This window comes from Corylus avellana, chromosome ca9 (genome assembly GCF_901000735.1).
Source record: "Corylus avellana chromosome ca9, CavTom2PMs-1.0".
In the NCBI taxonomy this organism is placed as follows: Eukaryota; Viridiplantae; Streptophyta; class Magnoliopsida; order Fagales; family Betulaceae; genus Corylus; species Corylus avellana.
This window is the reverse complement of record NC_081549.1, coordinates 13523912-13547877: the sequence shown is the minus strand read 5'-3', so window position 1 is coordinate 13547877 and position 23966 is coordinate 13523912. Positions and strand designations below refer to the sequence as shown.

Here is a 23966-nt window from a genome sequence, read left to right as displayed (position 1 = left end):
CTTGTAGAGGATGGAATTCTTAGTTTGAAGGATGGAGGTCGCATGGGGGTATCGTTTAGAGCTCCAGCGAGTAGTCTCCAAAGGCCGACGGTGTCGCATGCTTCGATGTCAGTTTCTGAACACATGACGGGACGAGAGGGGAAGGGGCACCATGTTGGGCAGACCTACTCTGAGGTAAGTCTCGAGCTCCTCAGAGTTGGGGAGTCGTTGAGATGTCTGAAATGGGAGTGTGATGTGGGGATGACAAAGATAGACATGGTGATCAAGCAAATGGAGGTTAGTGGGCTTGGGCAGGGAAATAAGGAATCAGTTGGTCAAAGGAAATCAATACCGAATGGGAAGAAATTTGGGCTGGAAGGAAAAGTCACAAAGCCCAATAGATGGCTGAAGGTGAAGAAGAGAAGAGAGCGGTTTTTAAGCCTAAAGGAGTGTTGGGCTCAGGCGTGGGCTTTAATAGACCAGGGCATGCTGGACCAATAGGAGCTAGATATTCAGAAGAGGTGGTTTTGACGGAGGAGACTGAGGAAGTTTCGAATGGCTTGCGATCTTACATGGCTAGGTCAGCAAGCCCATTGTCTGTAGCCGCAAGGGTATTATTAGTGGGAGGGGGGGCTGGGTCAGCGGCAGGAGGAGCACCCACGGTGGTTATCGGCACACCTGCATGGGACTTTGACGGGTCTCTGGCCGGAAAGAAGACCAGCAACAAGGATCCTCCAAGTCCGGCGATTGAGGCACAGTCCACCGGCAAGGGCAAAGCTTTGTTGACTTATAGGAGGAGGAAGTTTGGGCCACAGAGGTGGGACGCTGCACTGGTGGGTTCGTTAGAAGTTTCTTCTTTGGCTTGTGGGCAGGTGAAAGGGATCCTCGGGTCGAAGCCAGAATCTACTCAGAGGGTGCTGGAGACGCAATCTTTGCAGGAGAATCCTCAGAGTTCGCCGGAGTGCCGAATGGAGACGGGCGATGCTGGTGAGGGTTCGCCGGAGTGCCATGTGGAGACCAGCGATGCTGGTGAGGACACGGGCTCCGCCACAGATCAGGTTCTGTCGGAGATTTCCTCTTGTCGGAACACTGGGAAGGCTGTAGGGGGTTGTTCGCAGAAGGTCTGTCGGGGGGAGGCAACGAGTCTGGGTTGTTAACAGAAGGTCAGTGTGCTGGCGATGGAGCTCATTGGGCCTGGGTCAGGTATGGACGAGGACAGTATCTCAACAACAATTGGGTTGGAGGATTTAGGGCCAGAGAAGATTTCTTCCAGCTAGATAGTTGAAAGTTGCCTCAATTTTTGTCCTAAAATTGGTGTATCTGATTAGGGGAAAAAGGAGGAGTTGGCGGTTTTGTTCAATTCTATTGAAGCTTATAGGATGCAGTTTGATTCTGATTTGGGAGGCCTTTATGCCTATGTTCCTGCTCACAAAGGATTTAAGGAGGTTAAGGAGTCAGATTGTGCTCGTTTTTTTGACAGGGGCCAGACGTTATCTGTGCAAGGTAGGGGTCGAATTGGTGGATCATGAAGCTTAACATTGTAGCATGGAATATGAGAGGGTTGAATGCCCTCAAAAAAAGGTTGTGTATTAGGGGTCTCTTGAAAGAGTGGAAAGTAGATATAGTGTGTTTGATTGAGACTAAGATGGAGGCTATTTCCCGTAAGGTGGTCCATAGTCTTTGGGGTGGTCAACATGTGGGGTGGAAGTATAAGGGGTCTAATGGTTTGTCGGGGGGATGTTACTGATGTGGGATAGGAGGGTGGTGGAGTGTAAGGAGGAGTGTGTGGGGCATTTCACCCTGACGTGCTCTTTTCGAAATGTGGAGGACAACTGGGTTTGGGCGTTTGGGGGGGTGTATGGTCTGAATGAGGATGTGGAGAGGAGGGCCCTTTGGGAAGAGCTGGCTGGTTTGATGAATGTGTGGGAGGTCCCTTGGTGTTTTGGCGGGGATTTTAATATTGTCTGGTTCCCTAGTGAGCGCTCTAGTGTTTCTTATTACTCTTCTGGCATGATGGATTTCTTGGACTTCATTTCAGAGAATAATTTGGTGGACATTCCGATGATGGGGGGTCAATTTACTTGGTCTAATAATCAAGAAAATGAGATTTGGTCTAGAATTGACCGGTTCTTACTATCCTCGGATTGGGAAGATCACTACCTAGTAGTGTCACAAAGAAGACTTCAACGCCTGTTCTCCGATCATTTCCCTATATTATTGGACTGTGGGGCTCTTTGTGGAGGTAATAAGTATTTTAAATTTGAAAACATGTAGCTTAAAGCCGAAGGTTTTGTTGACAAGGTTAGTTCTTGGTGGGGGTCTTATTCATTTGAGGGTTTACCTAGTTTTGTGTTAGCTAATAAATTGAAATCCCTCAAATTGGATTTGAAAAAGTGGAATGAGGAGGTGTTTGGTGATATTGGGAGGAAAAAGAAGGAGTTGATGGGAGGTATTCAGGAGCTGGATGAGTTGGCAGAGTCGAGAGGCTTAGATCAGGAGGAAAAGATTCGAAAGGCGGATATGTTGAAAGTTTTGGAGAATACTTTGTTGTGTGAAGAAATTCATTGGCGCTAGAAATTGAGAGCTTTGTGGCTCAAGGAGGGGGACCGAAATACTCGTTTCTTTCACAAGATGGCTAATTCTCATCGTAAGTACAATCGTGTGGAAGTGCTTCGTATTAATGGCGTCTTATCCGATGATCCAGTTGAGGTAAAAGATCACATTGTGCAGTATTATCAAAGCTTATACTTGGAACAAAGCTCATGGCGGCCTAGAATGGATAACCAGCCTTTTTTGTCTATTGATGAGGAGGATAATAGGTGGTTAGAAAGAGATTTTGAGGAAAAGGAGGTATGGGAGGTGGTGAAAGGCATGGATGGTGATAAGGCACCGGGTCCAGATGGCTTATCCATGGCTTTTTTTCAAGCTTGTTGGGGTGTAGTTAAACATGATGTTATGGCGGTTCTTGATGAGTTCCATCGTAGAGGTCAATTGGTGAAGAGCTGGAATGCAACTTTTATTTCCTTGATACCGAAAAAGGTGGATGCGGTGGAGATGGACTTTCGGCCCATTAGCTTGGTGGGAGGGGTGTACAAAATTGTTTCTAAGGTTGTTGCCCATAGGATGAGAGCTGTTTTGGGTAAGGTCATATCCTACTCTTAAAATGCTTTCATCGGGGGTCGTCAAATCCTAGATTCGGTTCTCATTGCAATCGAATGTGTGGATAGTCTCATGAAATCAGGAGTGCCAGGTGTTCTTTGTAAATTGGACCTGGAAAATGCTTATGATCATGTAAATTGGGACTTTGTTTTGTATTTGCTGCATAGGTGCGGATTTGGTGAGAGGTGGAGGGCTTAGATGGAGTGGTGTATTACGTCAGTAAGATTTTTCATTCTTGTGAATGGTTCCTCGGAAGGCTTCTTTAACAGTTCGAGGGGAATTCGGCAAGAGGATCCTCTCTTTCTGTTACTTTTTGTGCTTGTCATTGAGGCCTTGAGTAAGATGGTGAATGTGACGGTTGACCAAGGCCTTTTGACTGGTTTCTCGGAGGGAGATAGGGTCTTCTCGGAGTTGGTGGTTTCTCACTCTTTATTTGCTAATGATACTCTGATTTTTTGTGAAGCTTCTTTCGAGCAAATCTGGTATGTACGTCTTATTCTCTTATGTTTTGAAACTGTTTCGGGTTTGAGAGTTAATCTTTGAAAGTCAAAAATTGTGGCTATTGGAGAGGTGGAGAACATTGGGGTTTTAGCTAATATCCTTGGGTGTAGTGTTGCCGATTTGCCTATGAAGTATTTGGGTCTCCCTCTTGGGGTGCCGTATAAGGATATGGTTATGTGAAATGATGTGATTGAAAAGATGGAGCGACAGATGGCAGGTTGGAAGAGAATGTACCTCTCTAAAGGAGGCCGTTTAACTCTTATTAAGAGCACGTTGATTAATCTCCCGACTTACTTTTTGTCTCTGTTTCCGATTCCTATTAGTGTAGCTAAAAGGCTTGAGAAAGTCCAAAGAGACTTCTTGTGGGGAGGGATGGGAGATGAGCCTAAGTTGCATCTTGTCAATTGGAACCAAGTCTGTCGTCTCCTGCACTACGGTGGTCTTGGCATTCGAAAGTTGCATCAGTTTAATCATGCTCTTGGAGAAATGGCTTTGGAGATATGCGAATGAGAGTGAGGCTCTTTGGTGCAAGGTTATCAAAGCTAAGTATGAAGACCAGGAAGGTGGGTGGTGCACGAAGGAGGTTTCGGGTTCTCATGGTATGGGCTTATGGAAGCATATTCGACAAGGTTGGAACTTCTTTGCCAAAGGGATTCGGTTTGAGGTGGGGGTGGGTTCGAAAGTTCGTTTTTGGCATGATATTTGGTGTGGGGAAAATTCTTTGAAGCATGCCTTCCCGTCCTTGTTCAGTATCGCTAGACACAAAGAAGCTTGAGTGAAGGATAACTTTACTTGGAGAAATGGGGTTGTTGAGTGGAATGTCATTTTTGTGCGGCCCGTCCAGGATTGGGAGATGGATTTGGTTTCTCCTTTCTTTGATCGGTTGTACTCTTGCAAGATCTCCATAGGTACTGTGGATCGTATTCGCTGGTCCTCGTCTAAGAAAGGCAAGTTCAAGGTTAAGTTGCTCTTCAAGGCCTTGTCCAAATTTGACCATGAGGTGTTTCCTTGGAATAGTATTTGGCGTACAAAGGTGCCTTTGCGAGTGGCTTTTTTGGGGTGGGCCGCGGCCCTAGGGAAAATTTTGACTCATGATAATCTGCGTAAGAGAAACCTTGTGGTAGTGGAGGTGTTGTATGTGCAAGAAGACCGGAGAGTCAGTAGATCATCTTCTTCTCCACTGTGAGAGCACAAGTACTCATTGGCATACTATTTTTAGTCGGTTTGGGTTGCATTGGGTCATGCCTTGCAGGGTGAGGGACTTGTTCGATTGCTGGTGGTCGGGAGGACGTGCTCGAAGCACGGTAGTGTGGAAGATGATCCCTCTGTGTCTTATGTGGTGTATATAGATTGAAAGAAATGCTAGATGTTTTGAGAACTCCATTAGGACTATAGAGGAACTGACTCATCTTTTCTTCTTTACTCTTTACTCTTGGACGGCCGCTTGGCTAGCTCCTTTAGTGATTAGTTTATCTGACTTCCTATTTCATTTCTCTCCCTCTTAGGCGCTCTCTTTTATACTTTCCGTATATGTGGGTTGCGCCCCTCTGCGCTTTTGATATATATCATTATTACTTATCAAAAAAAAAAATCCCTTTAAGCATGAATAGTAGCGTTCACTAGCTTGCTCAAATGTCACTTTTAAAGTTTGGTGGCATAGGCAAAAGTGGTGGTAGTTTAGGGGGTTAAAGTATTTTTTCCCCTTTGTTTTTTGATAATTCAATCAATCTATAAGAAGATCATTGTTAGAAGGCCTAGTATCTCAGACATACTGATGCAGATCGGATGAAGCTGGAAGAAGGCTTCGTTCGAAGCCCGTTTGAACGGCCAAATGTTATTTCATGTTTTTTACGTTTAAGTGTCGTGGCTGTCCGGACGGCCATAAGTCTCGTCCGGACGGGCCGCCGTAGCTTTATTTTATTTAAACCACATTTATTTCATGTTTTATTAGGTTTAGGGTTTTTGGAGTCTTTATTTCGTATTTTATTATGTTTAGGGTTTTAGGGGCTATAAATACATGCTTATAGCCTCCAGAAACGCAGATTTGGATTATTATTGAGTTTGTTGAATAAGAATACTCAGAGTTGAGTTTCTTTTGTGTTTTTTCCTTAAACCTTAGATCGCATCTATTGTTTTAAGAAGATTTCTTTGATTACTTGATAGTCTCAAGATCTAGAAATATATATCCGCTGCATATTGATGTTCTTCACTACAGCCCACTAAGTCACGCTGCATCACATACTCAGCACTCGAATCCTCTGAACATTTTTTCGATATGCTTAGATAAAACTAACCTTGTATAGACTATTGTTCTCTCTCTATAACTCTTATATTTACATATGGTATAGTTGTTTACTAAAAGAAGCTGTTTTTTTTTTTTTTGTTGCACGGCCTCTTCAATAGTTACTGCACTAGTTGTATTTATTTTCTGTTTTTCTTTGTCGTGTAGTAGTGACTATTTGACAATAGCGACAACACGTCCAGAAACTTTATTTGGTGACGTAGCGATTGCAGTGCATCCAAAGGTATGGTAACTTTGCTTGTAGGCTTGCACATTGGCTTATGAGATGGATGGGCCTGGTGCTTGGAACTTATGCATTGTGCATATTATTGTTATCATGGTTTTAAGCTATCTAAACTGTAGAAGAAGGTAAGGCATTTTATGTCTCTTTCTGTACATAGGGTGAAGGATTAGTTGACTTTTTATTCATGAATATGATCTTAAATCTTGGTTCAACCTTCCTTTCCTGTCCCTTAGTGGGAGTTTTCTGAACATTAGTTATCTTTATTATGTATTCTTAGTTTGTTGTTAATTACAATAAAAGATTTACGCAATTGTTACGTATGTTGAATTCTGATTGAACAGAGATGGAAAAATATATGAAGTGCATTAGTGACAAAGAAATATTTGGAAGAAGCACTGAAATGACTTATGAATCTTATTTTAGTGCAATTTTGCAAATATAATCTTAAGAATGACAGTGGAATATACCATGGTTTTGAGGCAGGCTTGTTTTCCTCGTCAAGCACAGTAAATATGAAAATTGTGCACTGATCCACGCACTTTACATTTTCTGTGACAAAATCTGTATTTGTTTATCTGTTCTCTTTTGTTAGATTACAAAGTAATTTTTTCAGTTCTGGTTTGGCACTTGAATAGAGAACCTTTCTCCTTTTTCCTCAGCCAACTATAGGCCTGCTTTGTCATTCTGGGTTCTTTCAAATCATTTTGGCCAAAGTTGGTCCCTCTGAATTTTTTTGGAGTATTGTACTTTTGTTGAGATTTGGCACCTGTGAAAATAGTTTTTTCATGTTTACTTCAATCTATATCAACAAAAAATTATATGTGAATAGGTACTCTGAACTCTAATTAACAATGACATCATAGGAATATAAATCTGAAATAAAATGATGGATCAATTTGTTAGCAGTATCTCCCATTCAAGTGGGAAAACTAAATGTCTGCAGACAAAGTCAGCAGCTATGCTTGGAAATTTGACATTGGCTTGAAAATCATATGCTCCTTGTATTTGCCCTTTTTTTAGTACTTTTCCTATTTATAGTAGTTTTATGAGCTTTCTGTATTTGTTTACTTTTGCAGGATGATCGGTATTCTAAGTATATAGGTATGATGGCAATTGTGCCTATGACATATGGCCGTCACGTCCCTATCATCTCTGACAGGGTAAAAGCATCCATATAATATTTTGTTTAAAGATCATTTCACTTTAGGTTGTTGTTTATTGTTGGTGTGATGCTAATTATTCCTGGAGCTTAGAATTTCAATTGGTGAATGCACTGTGCTGCAATTATAGTTCTAGGGCATTGTTTGATGCAGTAGAACAGGAACGGATAAATATTAGAAGCCTCAAGGCATGCGGCATTTCACATGTCTGTTTGCATTTTAAAAATAAGTCAGTTCTTGTGGGAGTTTCTACCAGTCCCTGACCTATGTTTCATCTCCTTTGAGCTCGAGTCTTTCTTCACCTTCTTTTTGTTTCCTAATTCAGTTGTCCAAAATACTTTCTTAGTGCTTTGGTTATTTCACTGCAGAGTTCTGACCTTTTGACAAACCCTGAAGTTAAGAACATAATTTTAGGAGTCCTTCAACTTTTATTTTCTTTAATTGATGGAGATGTAAGCATCATGCTCATCCTTCTTAATATATAAAAAAGCTTGCTCTTCCGCTATCCAAAATTACATAAGACAAAAAATGCCGAAAAAAAAAAAATTTCACAAAAACGAAAACAAAAAGAAGGCATAAAGTTCTGAATATTTTACTTTTTATTTTTTATTTTTATTTTGAGGTGTAAATGGGACATTGCAAAAAGGGTAGTAGCTAGAGGGGGTAAATGTAGTTTCCAAATTGAAATTTTTTTACCAATTTCAGTTTTTGGCTTGAATGAGGCAGGGGCGCAAGACTAAAACAAAAACAATTTTGGAGGGTGGGGGCTAAAAATTTGATTTTAAAAGGGTTATTAGAGGTATTTTAAAAACAAATTTGGGGAACACTTTTGAGGCTTGGAGGGGCTTTTCGCCCCTGTGAGGTGTGCCTAGTTTTTTTTTTGGTGCAATACGGTCTTCATACATCCTTGCTTTGCTAAGCATTTTGGCTTGTCTCTTACCTGAGTAGACCCACGAACTGAAGATTGAATGTTTTCATTTAGCGTTTTTCATAGCAAGTGGGCCCCAGTGCCCTGTGCTAAGGAAAATGCTATGTCATCATTAAACTGAATTTCAAACATGTCTGTGAAAATACTTTTTATTACATTTATAATGCATAAAATAGCAGAAAACCTTTACTGTTGATGCCTACCTGTTTACATTTGTCACAATTGCCTTTTCTGGGCTCTTTTTGGTTCCATGAAAATAAAATGTAGATAAAATTGTTCCTGGAAAATAAGTATGTTGTAGTAAGTTTCTCACACTTACTAAATAATTTATTTCCTTAATTTTCTAAATTGTTACTCGTTAAACTTATTTCATATAATTCATGGTTAGTAATTTCTTCTGGTTATTTTTTACTGCTATATCTGACAGCAAGTGGATAAAGATTTTGGAACTGGTGTGCTGAAGATAAGCCCTGGGCATGATCATAATGATTATCTTCTTGCCAGAAAGCTTGGTCTCCCAATACTTAATATAATGAACAAGGATGGGACACTTAATGAAGTTGCTGGATTGTTCTGGTAAACTTTTGAAACAGTTTTATTTGATTGTTGAAGGTTTATCATAATGGAGTAAGCTTTCTATGACGTGCCTAATATGTGGCAATGACACCTATAATAATAGTGGCCTTGATCGGTTTGAGGCTCGGAAGAAACTTTGGGCAGATCTGGAGGAGACAGGCTTAGCTGTAAAAAAAGAACCACACACTCTACGAGTTCCCAGATCCCAACGTGGTGGAGAAGTAAGACAATAATGTACTTATTTGAAAATTCCATTAGGTAATGGAGACCTATTCTGTTGACAATGTGTTCTCATGTTGTATTTCCCCCCTGCACCCTTCCCCTCCTCTTTCCCTCTTCCTCAACCAGATAATAGAGCCACTTATAAGCAAGCAGTGGTTTGTTAGTATGGAGACCCTGGCTGAGAAAGCACTTCGTGTAATTGAAAAAGGAGAATTAACCATTATTCCTGAAAGATTTGAGAAGGTATATGGTTATATATTGTGTATATTTGGCTTCATATGAACTTATTTCAATTGCAATCGGAAACTTTTTCCTTTCTAGTATTATTTCTTGGCGCTTTTTAGCTTTTACTTTACTGTAATTTCCAATCCATGGAGCTTCTGCCTTGCTCACCAATGCTTTACCATTTCAGTATGGCCTAAGTCATTCTTGGTGCACATGATGGATTTTCAACTTGTCATATAAATATGAATATATATTATTAATTTAACCTTGGTACTTTAATACCATTGGTTATCCTTAACCTTATTTAATGTGTATTACAGATTTACAATCACTGGCTATCAAATATTAAGGACTGGTGTATAAGTAGACAACTATGGTGGGGGCACCGCATTCCGGTTTGGTACATCGTGGGGAAAGACTGTGAAGAAGAATACATAGTTGCTCGGAGTTCTGATGAAGCACTTGAGAAAGCTCGTGCAAAGTTTGGAAAAGATGTAGAAATATATCAAGATCCAGATGTTCTTGACACTTGGTTCTCAAGGTCTATTTCTCAAAGACTGCTACGAATTCACATCTTTTTCTTGTGCATACATTGTATACTATGAAGTACAAGAGATACCACTTAACTAGATAATCTAAATTTCTCATTTATTTATTTTGCATTACTTTATCATACTTCACAAATGGCTTCTGATTTGGAACCAGTTGTCAATCAAACTGTTCTGCAGCAGCAGAACAAATTTTCTAATTTGAGCTATTCTCCCTTTAACTGTATGAATTAGATATTTGAGCATACATTCTTCTTTTTTGATAATCTGGCCGGAGGGAACATGGTGATTATTGAACAAATAAAGTCGCAATTATGGTGCAGTTAAAACCAATCTATTCCATTTATGTAATACATGTTTATAGAAGCCTTAACCATTTGTCTTGAACTTATATTGACACTGGTGTATACAAACTCAGTCTACTGCAAGGAAGATTGTATGATAATCCATCTTCTTTGAAGAACTCTAAATGTTAAGACGAAAACCATGTTAAATGTATTAAAAGTTTTTTGTTAAAAGAGAGAAATTAAATCTTGGCCAATTTTCTTAGATTATAAAATGTTAAAGAAAACAATGAGTTGGTTTTTTTATTTTTTATTTTTTTAAATTGTTATTGCCTCGGAATGCTGATTTCATCATTTGCCGACATTTAGATGAAACAAATTGATGAAAATTAAATTTTGATACATTTTGTTTGATAAAGGGTGTGAAAAAAGGAGAAAAAAGTGATGAAAATTAAATTTTGATGTTTGTCTTAATAGATTATGTTTAATATATCTCTTTATTAGAGTATGATATGGTTGAAAATCCATGTTTCTTTGATGAAATTAGAAGTTTGATTCAATGGGTTAACAGGATGTTGCAATAAAGGTTAGCACTTATATTCTTAATCTGAGGCCATTCAAGTTGTGTTTTTGTTTGAATTCTCATGATTGTATAATTCTTATTTGCAGCATTAAACCAAATCCAGTAGCTGCTTAAATTTATAGATATTTGAATGCAATAACTTGATTTCTTACCTCATGAATTGGAACTCTTGAAAATGAAGTGTCACTTTTACTGGTCTCATCTTACTTGATATTTGCTGATTACTTGTTAAAAAAAAAAGGTTTTATTAAATTTCAGCGCTTTTTTTAGTTTTACACATGAACACTTACTCTCTGGCAGTTCACATTTTAGTTCTTTTTATTTGTTAAATGATATATATATATATATATTTTTTTTTGACTAAGCATATCTGCTTACTCCTTGTTCAGTGCGCTATGGCCTTTTAGTACTCTTGGATGGCCAGATGTGTCTGCAGAGGATTTTAAACGGTTTTATCCAACAACAATGCTTGAAACTGGGTAATGTGTCTCCCTAGCAATCTTCTGCCATCCCCTATGATCTCTCTCTCTCCCTCTCACACGCGCATACACACATCACACATATATATGTGTGTGTGTGAGTGTGTGTATGCAACTAAATTATCTGATGCAGAACTCCCAGATATGTAACCTGGAGCTTCTATATGAGGTATATTTAGTGACAACTTATTTTGACTGCTATGAGCTTGTCCTGTGTTAGGAGGGAGGGCATATGCTGCTAATGACCTGCAACTTGAATTTTTTGCAGATGGATATAGTAGATGAAGGCGCTGCTAACTTCTTTTGTTGCTTTCATCCATGAAATATTAATTTTTTTAATGTCTACTTTCTTATGTGAGAATGTTTGCGGTGATGCTACTTTCATGTTTGGACAGGCATGACATATTGTTTTTCTGGGTGGCAAGGATGGTCATGATGGGAATTGAGTTCACAGGGACTATTCCTTTTTCATATGTTTATCTACATGGACTCATCCGAGACTCACAAGTGAGTGTAGTGCATGAGTAAATTTTCATCTTTGACTTTGATGTTGTTTTTACGAAGTTGCAACCCTTAATACATTATTTTTCTATACCTTTCATTCAAAGTTATGCATTCTGTTGTTATACGCTTTATTCTTTTTTTTTTTTTTTTTGGTAGCTACACTTTTACTTTGTGAAATATAAAGAAGGTTCCAATTTGGTCTCTTGATTTTAAAAAGTTGAAATTTCAGCTCGGGAAATTCTAATTTTGTACAGTGAAATCCATCTCTCTAACTTAATGACCACACTGTCAGGATTTGGTGATGTGGCAGAAGTTAAGACAACCACTTCATCAATTTCTGTGATGCCAATTTTTAGTCCAATGGATGACAGGTGAACAATAATTAAAGTTAAAATTTTCAAATATCAAATTGAAACTTTTTAAAATCAAGGAAGCAAAGTCAAAACAACCTATATTTTGGGAACCAAATTAGAATATGGTTTTCCCCTTTTTTCCTAGTTTCCAAAAGTACAATAAATTATAATTTCAGAAAAAAAATGTTGTTCAAAGGGTCTCTCTAGCTTGGAAGGTATTAAAGAGGAAGGGGGAAGGATTTGATTTTGTTTAGTAACAGGTTGTAGACGTAGTTATTGGGTAAAGGAGGATTAGGAACACAATTTGATATGCATTCAGATGACAGGAAGACAAATGGGTGAAGCTGATACGAGCCTCAGATGGCATATTAGTTGTCATTGGCAAGGAAAGCACAAAAATCGGACTTTTTTGCTAAAATTCTGGACTTTTTAGGAGTCACTTGGCTCATGGAATTATCTGCTCTTTGCCCACATCTTTTTTAAACTTTTAGATTCTCTACTTTTAAGCTCTAATATGTCTTTCTGGTTGCATCTTTTGTATGCTTTCCATGTACCACGATTGCAACCCTTTTTAACTTCCTTCTTTCGGTATTCTATTCTTGACTTATCTCCCCCACTGCGCAACAGAAGAAAAAAGAAGCAATTTTTCTGCTGCAATATACATCCCATGAACTGCAGTTCGGGAGCAAAATTTATTATAAGAATGGATGAGCAATTCTCTCGTTTATTGAGATTTTGTGTGTTCTCTCGTTAGCTGTTTAGAGAATTTTTCTAGTATGTCTTTGTAGTTTAACCTTATATATATATATATTACCTTATCCAATATATTGATGTTACTACTAATTATTTTCTTTCAGGGGCGTAAAATGTCAAAAACACTGGGTAATGTAATAGATCCAATTGATACTATCAAGGAATTTGGCACTGATGCTTTACGTTTCTCAATTGCCTTGGGAACTGCTGGCCAGGTTTCGTCAGAATTCTTTCAAATCGCTGCATTGGTTCAACCTGTCAACATAGTATACTTGCTTATATATGTTACCTTACCAACTGATTTACATTTTTTTGTTTCAGGACCTTAATTTATCCACGGAGAGATTGGCCTCGAACAAGGCCTTCACTAACAAATTGTGGAATGCTGGCAAGTTTGTGTTGCAGAATTTGCCTGATCAGAATGATGCTACTTGGGAAAGTATACTTGCTTATAAGGTTTGTCATGTTCATCATTTTGTTTTGATGTGGTCAGTGAAATGATGTTATGATGCTAGAGTTAAAAATTGATAAAACAACTCATATTTCATTGAACTTTCTTTTGTTTAACCAGAGAAGAAAGATGTATTTATATTCAAGTAATTGAAAGGAAAATATTTTGCACAAAGCATAAGATTAACAGAACCCCTATCGTTCTATAAAAATGCGGAGATGAAATTACCTCAAATCTCAGGACGTTAAACTTTGGAATAAGCTAGGGGCAAATACTGCATTCTCTCCATCGGGGAAAAGGGTGCATTCTCCATAAATTACCCCAGATTACCTTAACATTTCTCGTTTCTTGCATTTGCTAAAAATTGTGGAGTGTGTTCTCCATAGGGCTGTAAAGGATGTAAGCTTCTAATCAACTGCCTCAGAATTAAGTTTATCACTCAGCTTTAATGTGGATTCTTATAGAAACCAAGTGGTGGAGGTGAATTTTTTTTTTCTCCTTTCCTAGTTTATATTTCACTATTAAATACTAGGGATTCGAGGAGGCAACCCAAATGCATTAGAAGAATTTCAAATGATTGGAAATGGAAAAAAGAAACTGCATGCCCTATTGAGAATAGCGTTCTAAATTCCAATTCTTTTGCATGAAAATTTATCTAGATATGTTTGGTTTTTTGGGATATATCATGTATTTTGATTCTATTTGACAAGGAAAATTTAGTATGAATCATCAAATTAAATTTGTGAGCTTAAAACATCGTTAAATGCTAATTATTTAAGACATAAGGCAGGAAAGGGGAAAGTCCTCTTAAATCAAGTATTTTGATAAAGGTGCATTGGCCAAGACACTGGAACTAAAGTCTATTTTGAACGATTTGAGAGTGATCATACTGGGACATTTGATTAGATAGGGGCATTATGGTTTGTTCCAACTAAGGATTTCCTTCTGCAATCCAACAAATAAATATTAAGTTTGGACATAGGCTTTACTTGGGTCCATAGTGCGTGCACTCAAGAGTGGATTGCCTCTAGTAATAATTTTGGTATTTGAAAATTTTATCCTTAAATAGTTATGTAAATTTTTAGGTTTATGGTAGGAAAATATTTTTTGATCTTTACTTTGAGTATTTATTGGGCTACGAGAAATCTAAGATGTTCTATTAGGATTTAGTGGCTATCGCTTCCCCAAGAAAGTATGTAGTTTTTCATTTTACAAATGGAGGAGATATTATGAGAACCGGAGATTATTACACGCATGGTGGTCTTATACTTCTCTTTGTTTATTACTTTTTTTGATAAGCAAAGTTTATATATCAAAAGCGCATAGGGGCGCAACCCAAGTACACAGGAAGTATACAAGAGAAAACGCCTAATTAGGAGAAGAAAAAAGAACAAGAAAATCAAGATAGCTAATCACTAAATGGGCAAGCCAAGCTGCTGTCCAAGTGAAGAGCGTGTAGAAGAAGAGCGCCTTGAGGTCCTCCAAAGATCTCTCAGAATCCTTAAAGCATCTCGCATTCCTTTCTAACCATAAACACCACATTAGGCAAAAGGGAACCATTTTCCACACAACGGCACTTTGAGAACACCCTCCCGACCACCAAGAAGCAAACAAATCCACCACCTTTTGAGGCATGACCCATGACAATCCAAACCGGCTAAAGATAGCATCCCATAGAGAGCGAGAGGTCTCACAATGGAGAAGAAGATGATCGATCGTCTCCCCATTTGATTTGCACAAGCAACATCTCTTGAGAACGCCCTCCCGACCACCAACAAGCGAACAAGTCCACCACCTTTTGAGGCATGACCCATGACAATCCAAACCGGCTAAAGATAGCATCCTATAGAGAGCGAGCGATCTCACAATGGAGAAGATGATCGATCGTCTCCCCATCCGATTTGCACAAGCAACATCTCTTGATCACAATGAGATTCATTTTCCTAAGATTATCTATTGTGAGGATCTTCCCTAACACCGCCGTCCAAGTAAAGAAGGCCACTCTCGTGGGTGCCTTGGTGCGCCAAATACTCTTCCAAGGGAAATGACTAGCCTCAGTACTAGCCAAAACATTATAGTAAGATTGAACATCGAATTTCCCTTGATAGAATCCACCACATTTTATCCTCTACTTCCCTATTCATTTTATGAGAGTACAACAAAGGATAGAACGAGGCTAGCACTTCCAACTCCCAATTATGAATCAATTGAGAAAAGCTAACATTCCATTGAAGAGCTCCCCCCGTGAGATCCAAATTGTTAGCAATAGACGCGTCTTTTGCATTAGCTATGGTGTAAAGGCCTAGAAAAACATCCTTAAGACACGCTTCTCCACACCAAACATCATCCCAAAATCTGATTTTGGAACCATCTCCTGGATCAAATCTTGTATGGCTAGACAACATCCTCCACCCCCTACTCATATACCTCCAAAGACCCACCCCATGAGACCCAGAGATGTTGATAGAATGCCAACCGCCCCATTCAGAACCATATTTAGCATCCACGACCTATCGCCACCAAGCCTTTCTCTCGTGCGCATAATGCCATAGCCACTTCCCTAACAAAGCTTGGTTGAACAGTCTCAATTTCCTGATCCGTAAACCTCCTTTGGAAATAGGAGAGCAAATCTTATCCCAATTAACCAAATGGTATTTGAATTCATCATTTAAACTTCCCCATAGAAAATCACGTTGGAGCTTCTCTATGCGCTTAGCCACCTAAACAGGAACAGGAAAAAGGGACAGGAAATAAGTAGGAAGGTTAGAGAGGGTGCTCTTTATAAGAGTAACCCTACCTCCCTTAGAAAGATACATTCTTTTCCATCTCACCAACCTCCGATCAATCTTTTCCAAAATGTCATCCCAGATAGATTTGGCCTTAATGCGAGCACCCAAGGGGAGCCTCAGGTATTTCAAAGGCAAAGAATCCGTCTCACAACCCAAAACACCAGCCAATTCTTCCATATTATCCACATCACCTACCGGGACCAAAGCTGATGTAGCCATATTCACCTTTAGACCCGAAGCAGCTTCGAAACAAACACGTAAGGCTTGAAGAGAACGAATTTGATCAAGATTTGCCCCACAAAATACCAACGTGTCATATGCAAACAAGAGATGGGAATGTTAATCCTCTCAGATAAATTGTTTGCCACTGAGAAGCCTGAAATGAAGCCACTCTTGGCTGCAGCAGCAATCATCCTACTAAACGCCTCCATAACAATGACAAATAGAAATGGAGACAATGGATCTCCCTGCCTCACCCCTCGGGAGCTACTAAAGAAGCCAGCAGGAGTGCCATTGATCAATACGGAACAAGTGGTCGAAATACATTGCTCTATCCAAGAGCACCACTTCTCACCGAATCCACCTCTCCTCAATAAATACAAGAAAAACTTCCAATCAATGTGATCATAAGCCTTCTCTACATCCAATTTGCAAAGCAATCCCGGTTCCCCAAAACTGATACGACTATCCAGGCATTCATTTGCTATAAGAACCGAATCCGTGATTTGTCTTCCTTTTATGAACGTGTTTCAAGGCTTTGAATTCACCCTATTCAACACCCTCCTCATTCTATTAGCAAGAACTTTAGCAATAATCTTATAAATCCCACTAATAAGACTAATAGGACGAAACTCCTTAAGCTTGGACGCTCCTAGAACCTTTGGAATAAGAGAAATAAAAGTAGCATTAAGGCTTTTTTCAAACTTACCACGAGCATGAAAATGGGAAAAAACTGCTATAATGTCTTCCTTGATCACTTCCCAACAATCTTGGAAGAAAGCCATTGAGAAACCGTCCGGCCACGGTGCCTTGTCTCTATCCATACCTTTCACCACCTCCAAAACTTCCCTTTCCTTAAAAGGACATTTTAGCCGATCAGCCTCTCCCGCTCCCAAACAATCAAAGGCAAGGTTGTCCAACCTAGCCCTCCAATTGCATTGTCAGAGAATAAAGACTTATAGAAGTGCACCGCATGATCCCTAATGATGTCTTGATTAGAAGAAAGAACACCATTGATGAACAGGGACTCAATAGAGCTGCATCTTCTATTAGAATTGGCAATCCGATGAAATAACTTAGTGCACTTATCACCCTCCTTGAGCCAACGGATCCTAGATTTTTGTCTCCAACTAATTTCTTCTTGTAAAAGAGCAATCTCCAACTCCCTAACAATCACCCTTTTTCTGTTCTTCTCTTCTTCTCCCAATTCTCTCTCTTCCTCCAGTCTATCCATAGCCTTCAATTCTTCCACTTTCTCTTTGCAAATAACATTCACATTTCCAAATTCATTCTCGTTCCATCTTATGATATCCATTTTTAAGGTCTTAAGCTTCCATGCCAAAATGAAGCTCGGAGTGCCAAAGAAATTGTAAGAAGACCACCAAGTTTGCACCTTATCAACAAAACTATCAGTTTTCAACCACATATTCTCAAATTTGAAAGGCCTCTTACCCCCAATCATACCGTCACAATCAAGCAAGATGGGAAAATGATCCGAGCACAATCTAAGCAACCTCTTCTGAAGCAGGCTAGGATATTTGGCTTCCCATTCTAGAGAAATTAAAAAACGATCAATCCTAGACCGAGAATAAGAATTGGACCAAGTGAATGTCCCTCCTGCAGGTGGAAGGGCCATAAGCCCCTCTTTAGAGATGAAGTCCAAGAACTCTGACATTGCGGTAGTGAACCGCGCTCCCCCTGACCTTTCACTAGGGAAGTGGGTGACATTAAAATCACCACCAATAACCCATGGCACCTCCCACCAACTAGAAAGGGCAGCCAACTCTTCCAAAGAAAACGTCTAAAGTAGTCAACATTCGGGCCATAAACCCCCGCAAAAGCCCAAATAAAATCATCCTCCACATTCCTGAATAAACAGGCTGCAACAAACTCTCCCACATAGACCTCGATCTTTGTGACCACCCTTCTATCCCACATCAACAAAATGCCACCAGAAGCTCCATCAAAAGCAACAAAGCACCAATCGACGTAAGCACAACCCCACAAATTATTCACAAAACTGCTGGAAATTGATTCCATCTTCGTCTCCTGAAAGCACACAATGTCCACCTTCCATTGTCTAAGCATATTCCTCACCCTCAAGCACTTATTACCCTCATTCAAACCCCTCACGTTCCAAGAAACAATCCTAGGCTTCATGACAGATCTCTATGAGTTCTTCCCTTAGCCCTCCCCCTAATAGCATTACCGTCACAATTAATGGAGCATGCAAGGTTATTGAGTTCTCTCATACCTTTCTTCCCCATATTTGAGGCCACGCCCGTTCCATTTCCTTCATTGCTTGCGATAATAGTCGCAAACAGCTCTGAAAGCTTCCTTTCATACCCATCACACGAGATCCCCACATAGTGACTAAACTCCTCCACAAGCTTCAGAAATCTATCATCAAAATTAGACTCCTTCCCCGAAAACCCCTTAGCTGGATAGCACGCCAGCAGACTGTGCTCTTCCGCCTCATATACTTCCAATTCTAGACCTGCCAACGTGGACTCCTTGAGAAGAATAGAATTCTCCATCAAATGAGGAACAATAGACACCTCCATGCTGGCTTTAGAGGATCCACTGTCTGTGTCCTTCCTGTTTTCGAAAGAGACATCCAGACAATCTGCCATCGTATCTTCCATCCCTTTGGTCAACCCATCTTCCACCTCTGCCTCAGTAGGACAAAAATTCACAATCCTAGTTTCTATCTCACAAACTTTCAACGGTGATGGGCTAGCGGCATTCTCTGGTCTAGATATCTCAACACCCCCAGGACTATCCACCTCGCTGCCGGAATCATCCCCAGGAACAGCCCCTGTCGGCACAACCCATGCTCAGAGACTGTCGGAGCGCCTACCAGCAGTGTTCCTAGGGGATTTAAGCCCCTATCGCCACCCCCCACCTCTAGCGCTTCCTCCAAATGCTTCATCGGCATCCTCTGTCTTCGACCTAGGTAAAACACCATTCATCATGCCGGTTAGCCCCATACCCACACTGATCGGCGCTTTTCCCAATATACCCAACTCAGATATTGCCGATGAACACACCTGAGATTGACTGAGCGTAAAGCGATGCCCGGCGACAGTCGAGGAAGCACCTGGGTCTCCTAACATGGTCGTCATCCTAGTCCTTCGGAATTGTTTCACTCTTCTTGGCCTTAGTCTCTTATATTTCTTACCAAACCTTTTGGGCCCAGAATCTACCGCATGAGTCACGCCCATCTTCTAGTTGGGCTGAACGCCATCTCCTTCCAAAACTTCAAGATTGGTTTGCGCAGGCCCAAGCTCCGAAAGCCCATTAACGCATGAAGCCCGTTTGCCCACTGCCAGCCGCTCCAAGCAACACCCAATTTCCTGCTATAATTTCTCTAACGAATTTTTTAGGTTGGCATATTTGATATCTGCAAATACCACGTACCCACTGTCAGAACATTCCTTCCTATTAGGTCCCAGTACAACCCTTCGTAACTGCCATCGCATGAGACAAAGCATTGCTACCCAACAAAACAGCTTTCGCCGGAGCTGGATTTGCCGGAAGACTAGATTGCACCGGTGACAGGATTGCCGGAAATTCATTGGTGTACCTCTGCCACTCTTCATCTTCCACCAAAGTTCCCTTATCCTTTTCCTTGCCCTTTGATGTCGCCGGACACCCCACCGGAGACTTGAGGATTGTCACTGGACCTGAACTAGCTGGAACAGAGATATGACTACACTTCTTCATCTGTGACTCGCCTGGATCTACGTTTCCCTCCGACAGCCATTTGGGCACCCTAGCGATAGGTTTAGACGATGGCCCAAATAGTTCCTCATTCGGACACAGTGTGGATTTCAGCACCTCAGTAAAACTTCTCTTCTTCTTCCCTGCATCGTTCCTTTGGGCCAAATGTGGTTGAAAAAATCTTATGGCTATTTGCAGTTCAGACTCAAGTTTACTCCACCCTATCTGGTTTTTTCCTTCCGGCACCCTGACTGCCTTACGCTTCTCCCTCCCCTCACATTCTTCAATCACCAAAAATCTGCCACACCTATTAGAACATTTATGGGCTAGCACTCGTGGGTACCCTGGTTTAGATTGATCTCTAAACACCCTTGAATCCTTCACTGAAATCAACTCCTCAAAAATGTGCAAAAGCCATACTGCTTCACTACTTCCCAATCTTATGGACCTCACTAGACCCCTGCTTCTCTCCTTGAATATCAAACTAGTATCACCATCCATCACCGTCATCTGAAAATCTTTGGATTCCACCGACCAGCTTCTGAAATCTGTGTTTATTACTTCATCCATCTCAACATAGATTATATGATTTCTAATATCTTTTTTGCTTTTTGTAAAGTATGAACTTTACTTCTGGAAAGTTTGACATATTTTGAGACAACCCGTAAAGAAAAGTTTATCATCTAAGAAGAAAGTGAAATAATTTACACAAACCAAACAATGTTGGATTGTTCTCTCACATTACATACTCTTATTTCTCTCTTTATCTCTAGCCATCAGCACCATATGTTAGAAGGTCTTATGTTGTTTCTTATATACAAGACTAACAATGAGCATGTAAGAAATTTGATTGTTGGTTTGTTATCATTGTTCAAACGTGCTTTTTGCAAGTTTTTTTTTTATAGCATCCTAAGATAAGACCAAGAGTATTTCTTGCAATATATCTACCAAATCCTTTGTCGCGCTTTACCCAATCTGTTCTTTACTCAAAACCCTAAATTTTTAATTTCCCTCTCTTCACGTAACCCTAATGTTTTGTTTGGGTAAAGAACTTAGAAAACTTTTTAGATTTCAATGAAGGAATTTAAGTTGATTAGATTAAATTTCTACTAATTTAAACTTTCACTATTTTGATGAGAACTAAGAAATTAGAGCATTTGCAATAATAATTGTTGTGTTAATGACTTTACCAAATTAGTTGTGATGGTGGTGGTGAGATGCCATGTGTTAATAGTGGTGTTGGAGTTGACAATGATGCAATGGTATCAATGGCAACTTTGATGGTGAAGTGGGAACAATAGAGATGATGGTTATGAAGGTGGTAGCACAATAGCAGCAATGCCTAGGAATGAGGGTGGCATTGTAAAAGCAACAATCATGATGATAGTGGTGATGGTGGTGACAACAATAGTGGTGGTATGGAGGACAATGGGGGTAGGATCCATGGGAATGGTGATGATGATGGAGGTGGTTCGCGTAGTAGTATTGAGAACATGACGATAATGGTAATGGTATAGGGTGGGTAGCGATGTGGTTGGGTAGGAGTTGGATTAGAGCTACCAACCCATGCCATCACTTTACCCAAAAATGCCCACAACCCTAATAACTCTTCTAACAAATATTATTGGAAGTTCTTTGTACCAAATTAGTTGTATTCTAGTACTTCTTTAATTCGCGTATACAAAATGAGATACTGTAACAAAAGTGCCCCAGAATGAAAATCTCAGTTGCTACAAGAATTACTCTTAAAGAAAACAACTTGACCTTATTCGGTTGCTGCATCATTATCTCTCTTTGATCCTTACCTCGACATGTTAAATTTCTACATAAAAAATTACAAATGTACCCAACATCCCACGAAGTTAATTGTTTCTGCATGAAAGAATTAGCTGTGGCTTTATGGCTGCTAAAAAAAAGTGATAGGAAGGAGGCAAGCTATGTACATATTTCCATCCATTGAAAGCTTTTTTTTTTTTTTTTTTTTTTTTCTTTGGTTAGGTAGTTCTTCCTGATCATGAATTTTCTACTGATTTGGAAATGTATAAAGTGGCCAAGGCACTAGGTTGCAAAGATCAGCCCACTCTTGACCCCAAATCCTCAACTAGCTTTTCCAAATGCAGTTCAGGATTAAGACAATCCAGCAACGCTAATAATCAAAACTTTACTCTGGTCATTGCACCTGGCGGACATTGTTTCCAGAGAATCAAGGATGACATAAGGGCCTATACTACATGAACAGATGCTTCATAAAAATTCAGTCTATGGCCAGCCCACATAGATGATTGAAGGAACTAAAAAGTATGTGAAGATAAATATCTGCACTTACTAATGGTGTTCATCTTGTGAAGGAATGAGGTTTTCTTCGTTTAGATTGGGATTTTTGTTTTATTGTGTTATGGATGTGTAATTATAGCATTTGTGGAAGGTAGGCAATACATATTTTGTGAATTAAAAAGATCTTTTTTTTTTTTTGGTGTCAGTTTGACATGGAGGAATCTCTAATTGCACTACCCTTACCAGAATGTTGGGTGGTAAGACAATTGTTAAAACTCATTTTCTGCGATGCCAATTCAGTATCCCCCCTGTAGTTACCATTTTACTTTGTCTTCTTTTCAGGTCTCAAAACTTCATTTGCTTATTGACATGGTGACATCAAGTTATGAAAAATTTTTCTTTGGAGATGTTGGAAGGGAAACATATGATTTCTTTTGGGGTGATTTTGCTGATTGGTATGTTATGATGTCGTTTTAATCGGAAAATACATGTTTTAAGTTTATCATATATAGTTATATTGTAGAGAATAGATTCATTACTGATTAGACACAAGCATTAGATTTCTCCAAATGTTGGAAACAAGCAACTATCATAAGACAAATTAGATAGTGATCCCTAAGTTTCAGTTCTTCAGTGCATCTTAAAATGTGTTGAAGTTCAGATGTATTATTTAGGTTGTAAATATCTGGAAAGTAAAACAAGATGTTGTTGGATCTTGAGCCTGTCAAACTTTTAGCATGGAGGACAAACTTTCCAGATGAATTAGAAGTTATGCATTGCTAAAATTATGTATTGACGTTCCAGCTGAAGTTCAATTAGTTGAAATAACCATATATATATATATATATATATTGTCTAAATTATATGACAAAAAATACTTGAAGAGAATATGAAAAATAAAGTGTTAAAACAAGCATACAAGATTTGCATTGATCGTTTTATGGATGTTGTTTCTTAGGGACTATTATGTTTTTGTAGGTTGTTACGAACTATGAACCTCCTTCCATAATTGATTATGAATATTTGTTGTAGAAAGGTTATGATGTTGATAAATTACCTTGTCTTAAAAATTTATTTTCTAATGTGTGGGCCTAGACTCCTGTCAATAAGCATGGTCCAACATGATTTTTTCTTAAAAAAAAGAAAAAGAAAGAAAAAACCGTTAAATGGCAGATGGAGTAGAATCAAGATTCGAACTAAGAATCATCTGTTGTGATTCCATGATAAATTATCATTTGTCTTAAAAACTTAAATTGATATTAAATGGTTAATTGATTACTTAACTATTTATTTTTACTCATGTAAATGCATGACACAATTTTATTGCATAATAATGTCTATTTGTAATTATTTCTGGACAAATGCACGAGTTACTTGATCAATAAGGCAATTTGAGATACAAACCTAATTTAGTGAAGTGATAATTAATCTCTGACAAGAATGATTGTTCAACTATCAATTATCATTGTAGTCTAAAATATTCTCTAACAACAAAAATTATTGTTCCTCTTCCCTTCCCACCCTTCCCTTCCCACCCCTCATCTCCCTAGGTAAATCACAAGTATTGATATGGGGTCTTTTGTGGGCTAGCTTTGGTTTTTCTATGTATTTGGAGGTGCCTTACGCTTTTTGATATATACATTACTTATCAAAAAAAAAAGTATTGATATGAAAAGACAAGTACTCCTGTGTTACACAGTTTCAAATGTAGCAAGTTTCAGAAATAATATA

General features: G+C 39.2%; 1 protein-coding gene across 7 annotated transcripts in view; it reads left to right on the top strand.

Annotated features, from left to right (window-relative positions):
* Positions 1-23966, top strand: part of LOC132191419 (valine--tRNA ligase, chloroplastic/mitochondrial 2) — a 60983-nt gene that overhangs the window by 23899 nt on the left and 13118 nt on the right. For 6 of the 7 annotated variants that reach the window (XM_059606420.1, XM_059606424.1, XM_059606422.1 and 3 more), the window contains 12 exons: positions 6089-6164; positions 7241-7324; positions 8680-8828; positions 8932-9049; positions 9177-9293; positions 9596-9816; positions 11080-11169; positions 11565-11676; positions 12884-12994; positions 13101-13235; positions 22442-22492; positions 22578-22690. In XM_059606420.1, coding sequence (XP_059462403.1) covers positions 6089-6164; positions 7241-7324; positions 8680-8828; positions 8932-9049; positions 9177-9293; positions 9596-9816; positions 11080-11169; positions 11565-11676; positions 12884-12994; positions 13101-13235; positions 22442-22492; positions 22578-22690 — 1377 coding nt within the window. The remainder of the gene's footprint in view (positions 1-6088; positions 6165-7240; positions 7325-8679; positions 8829-8931; positions 9050-9176; positions 9294-9595; positions 9817-11079; positions 11170-11564; positions 11677-12883; positions 12995-13100; positions 13236-22441; positions 22493-22577; positions 22691-23966) is intronic. The other variant, XM_059606421.1, reaches the window with a different exon arrangement.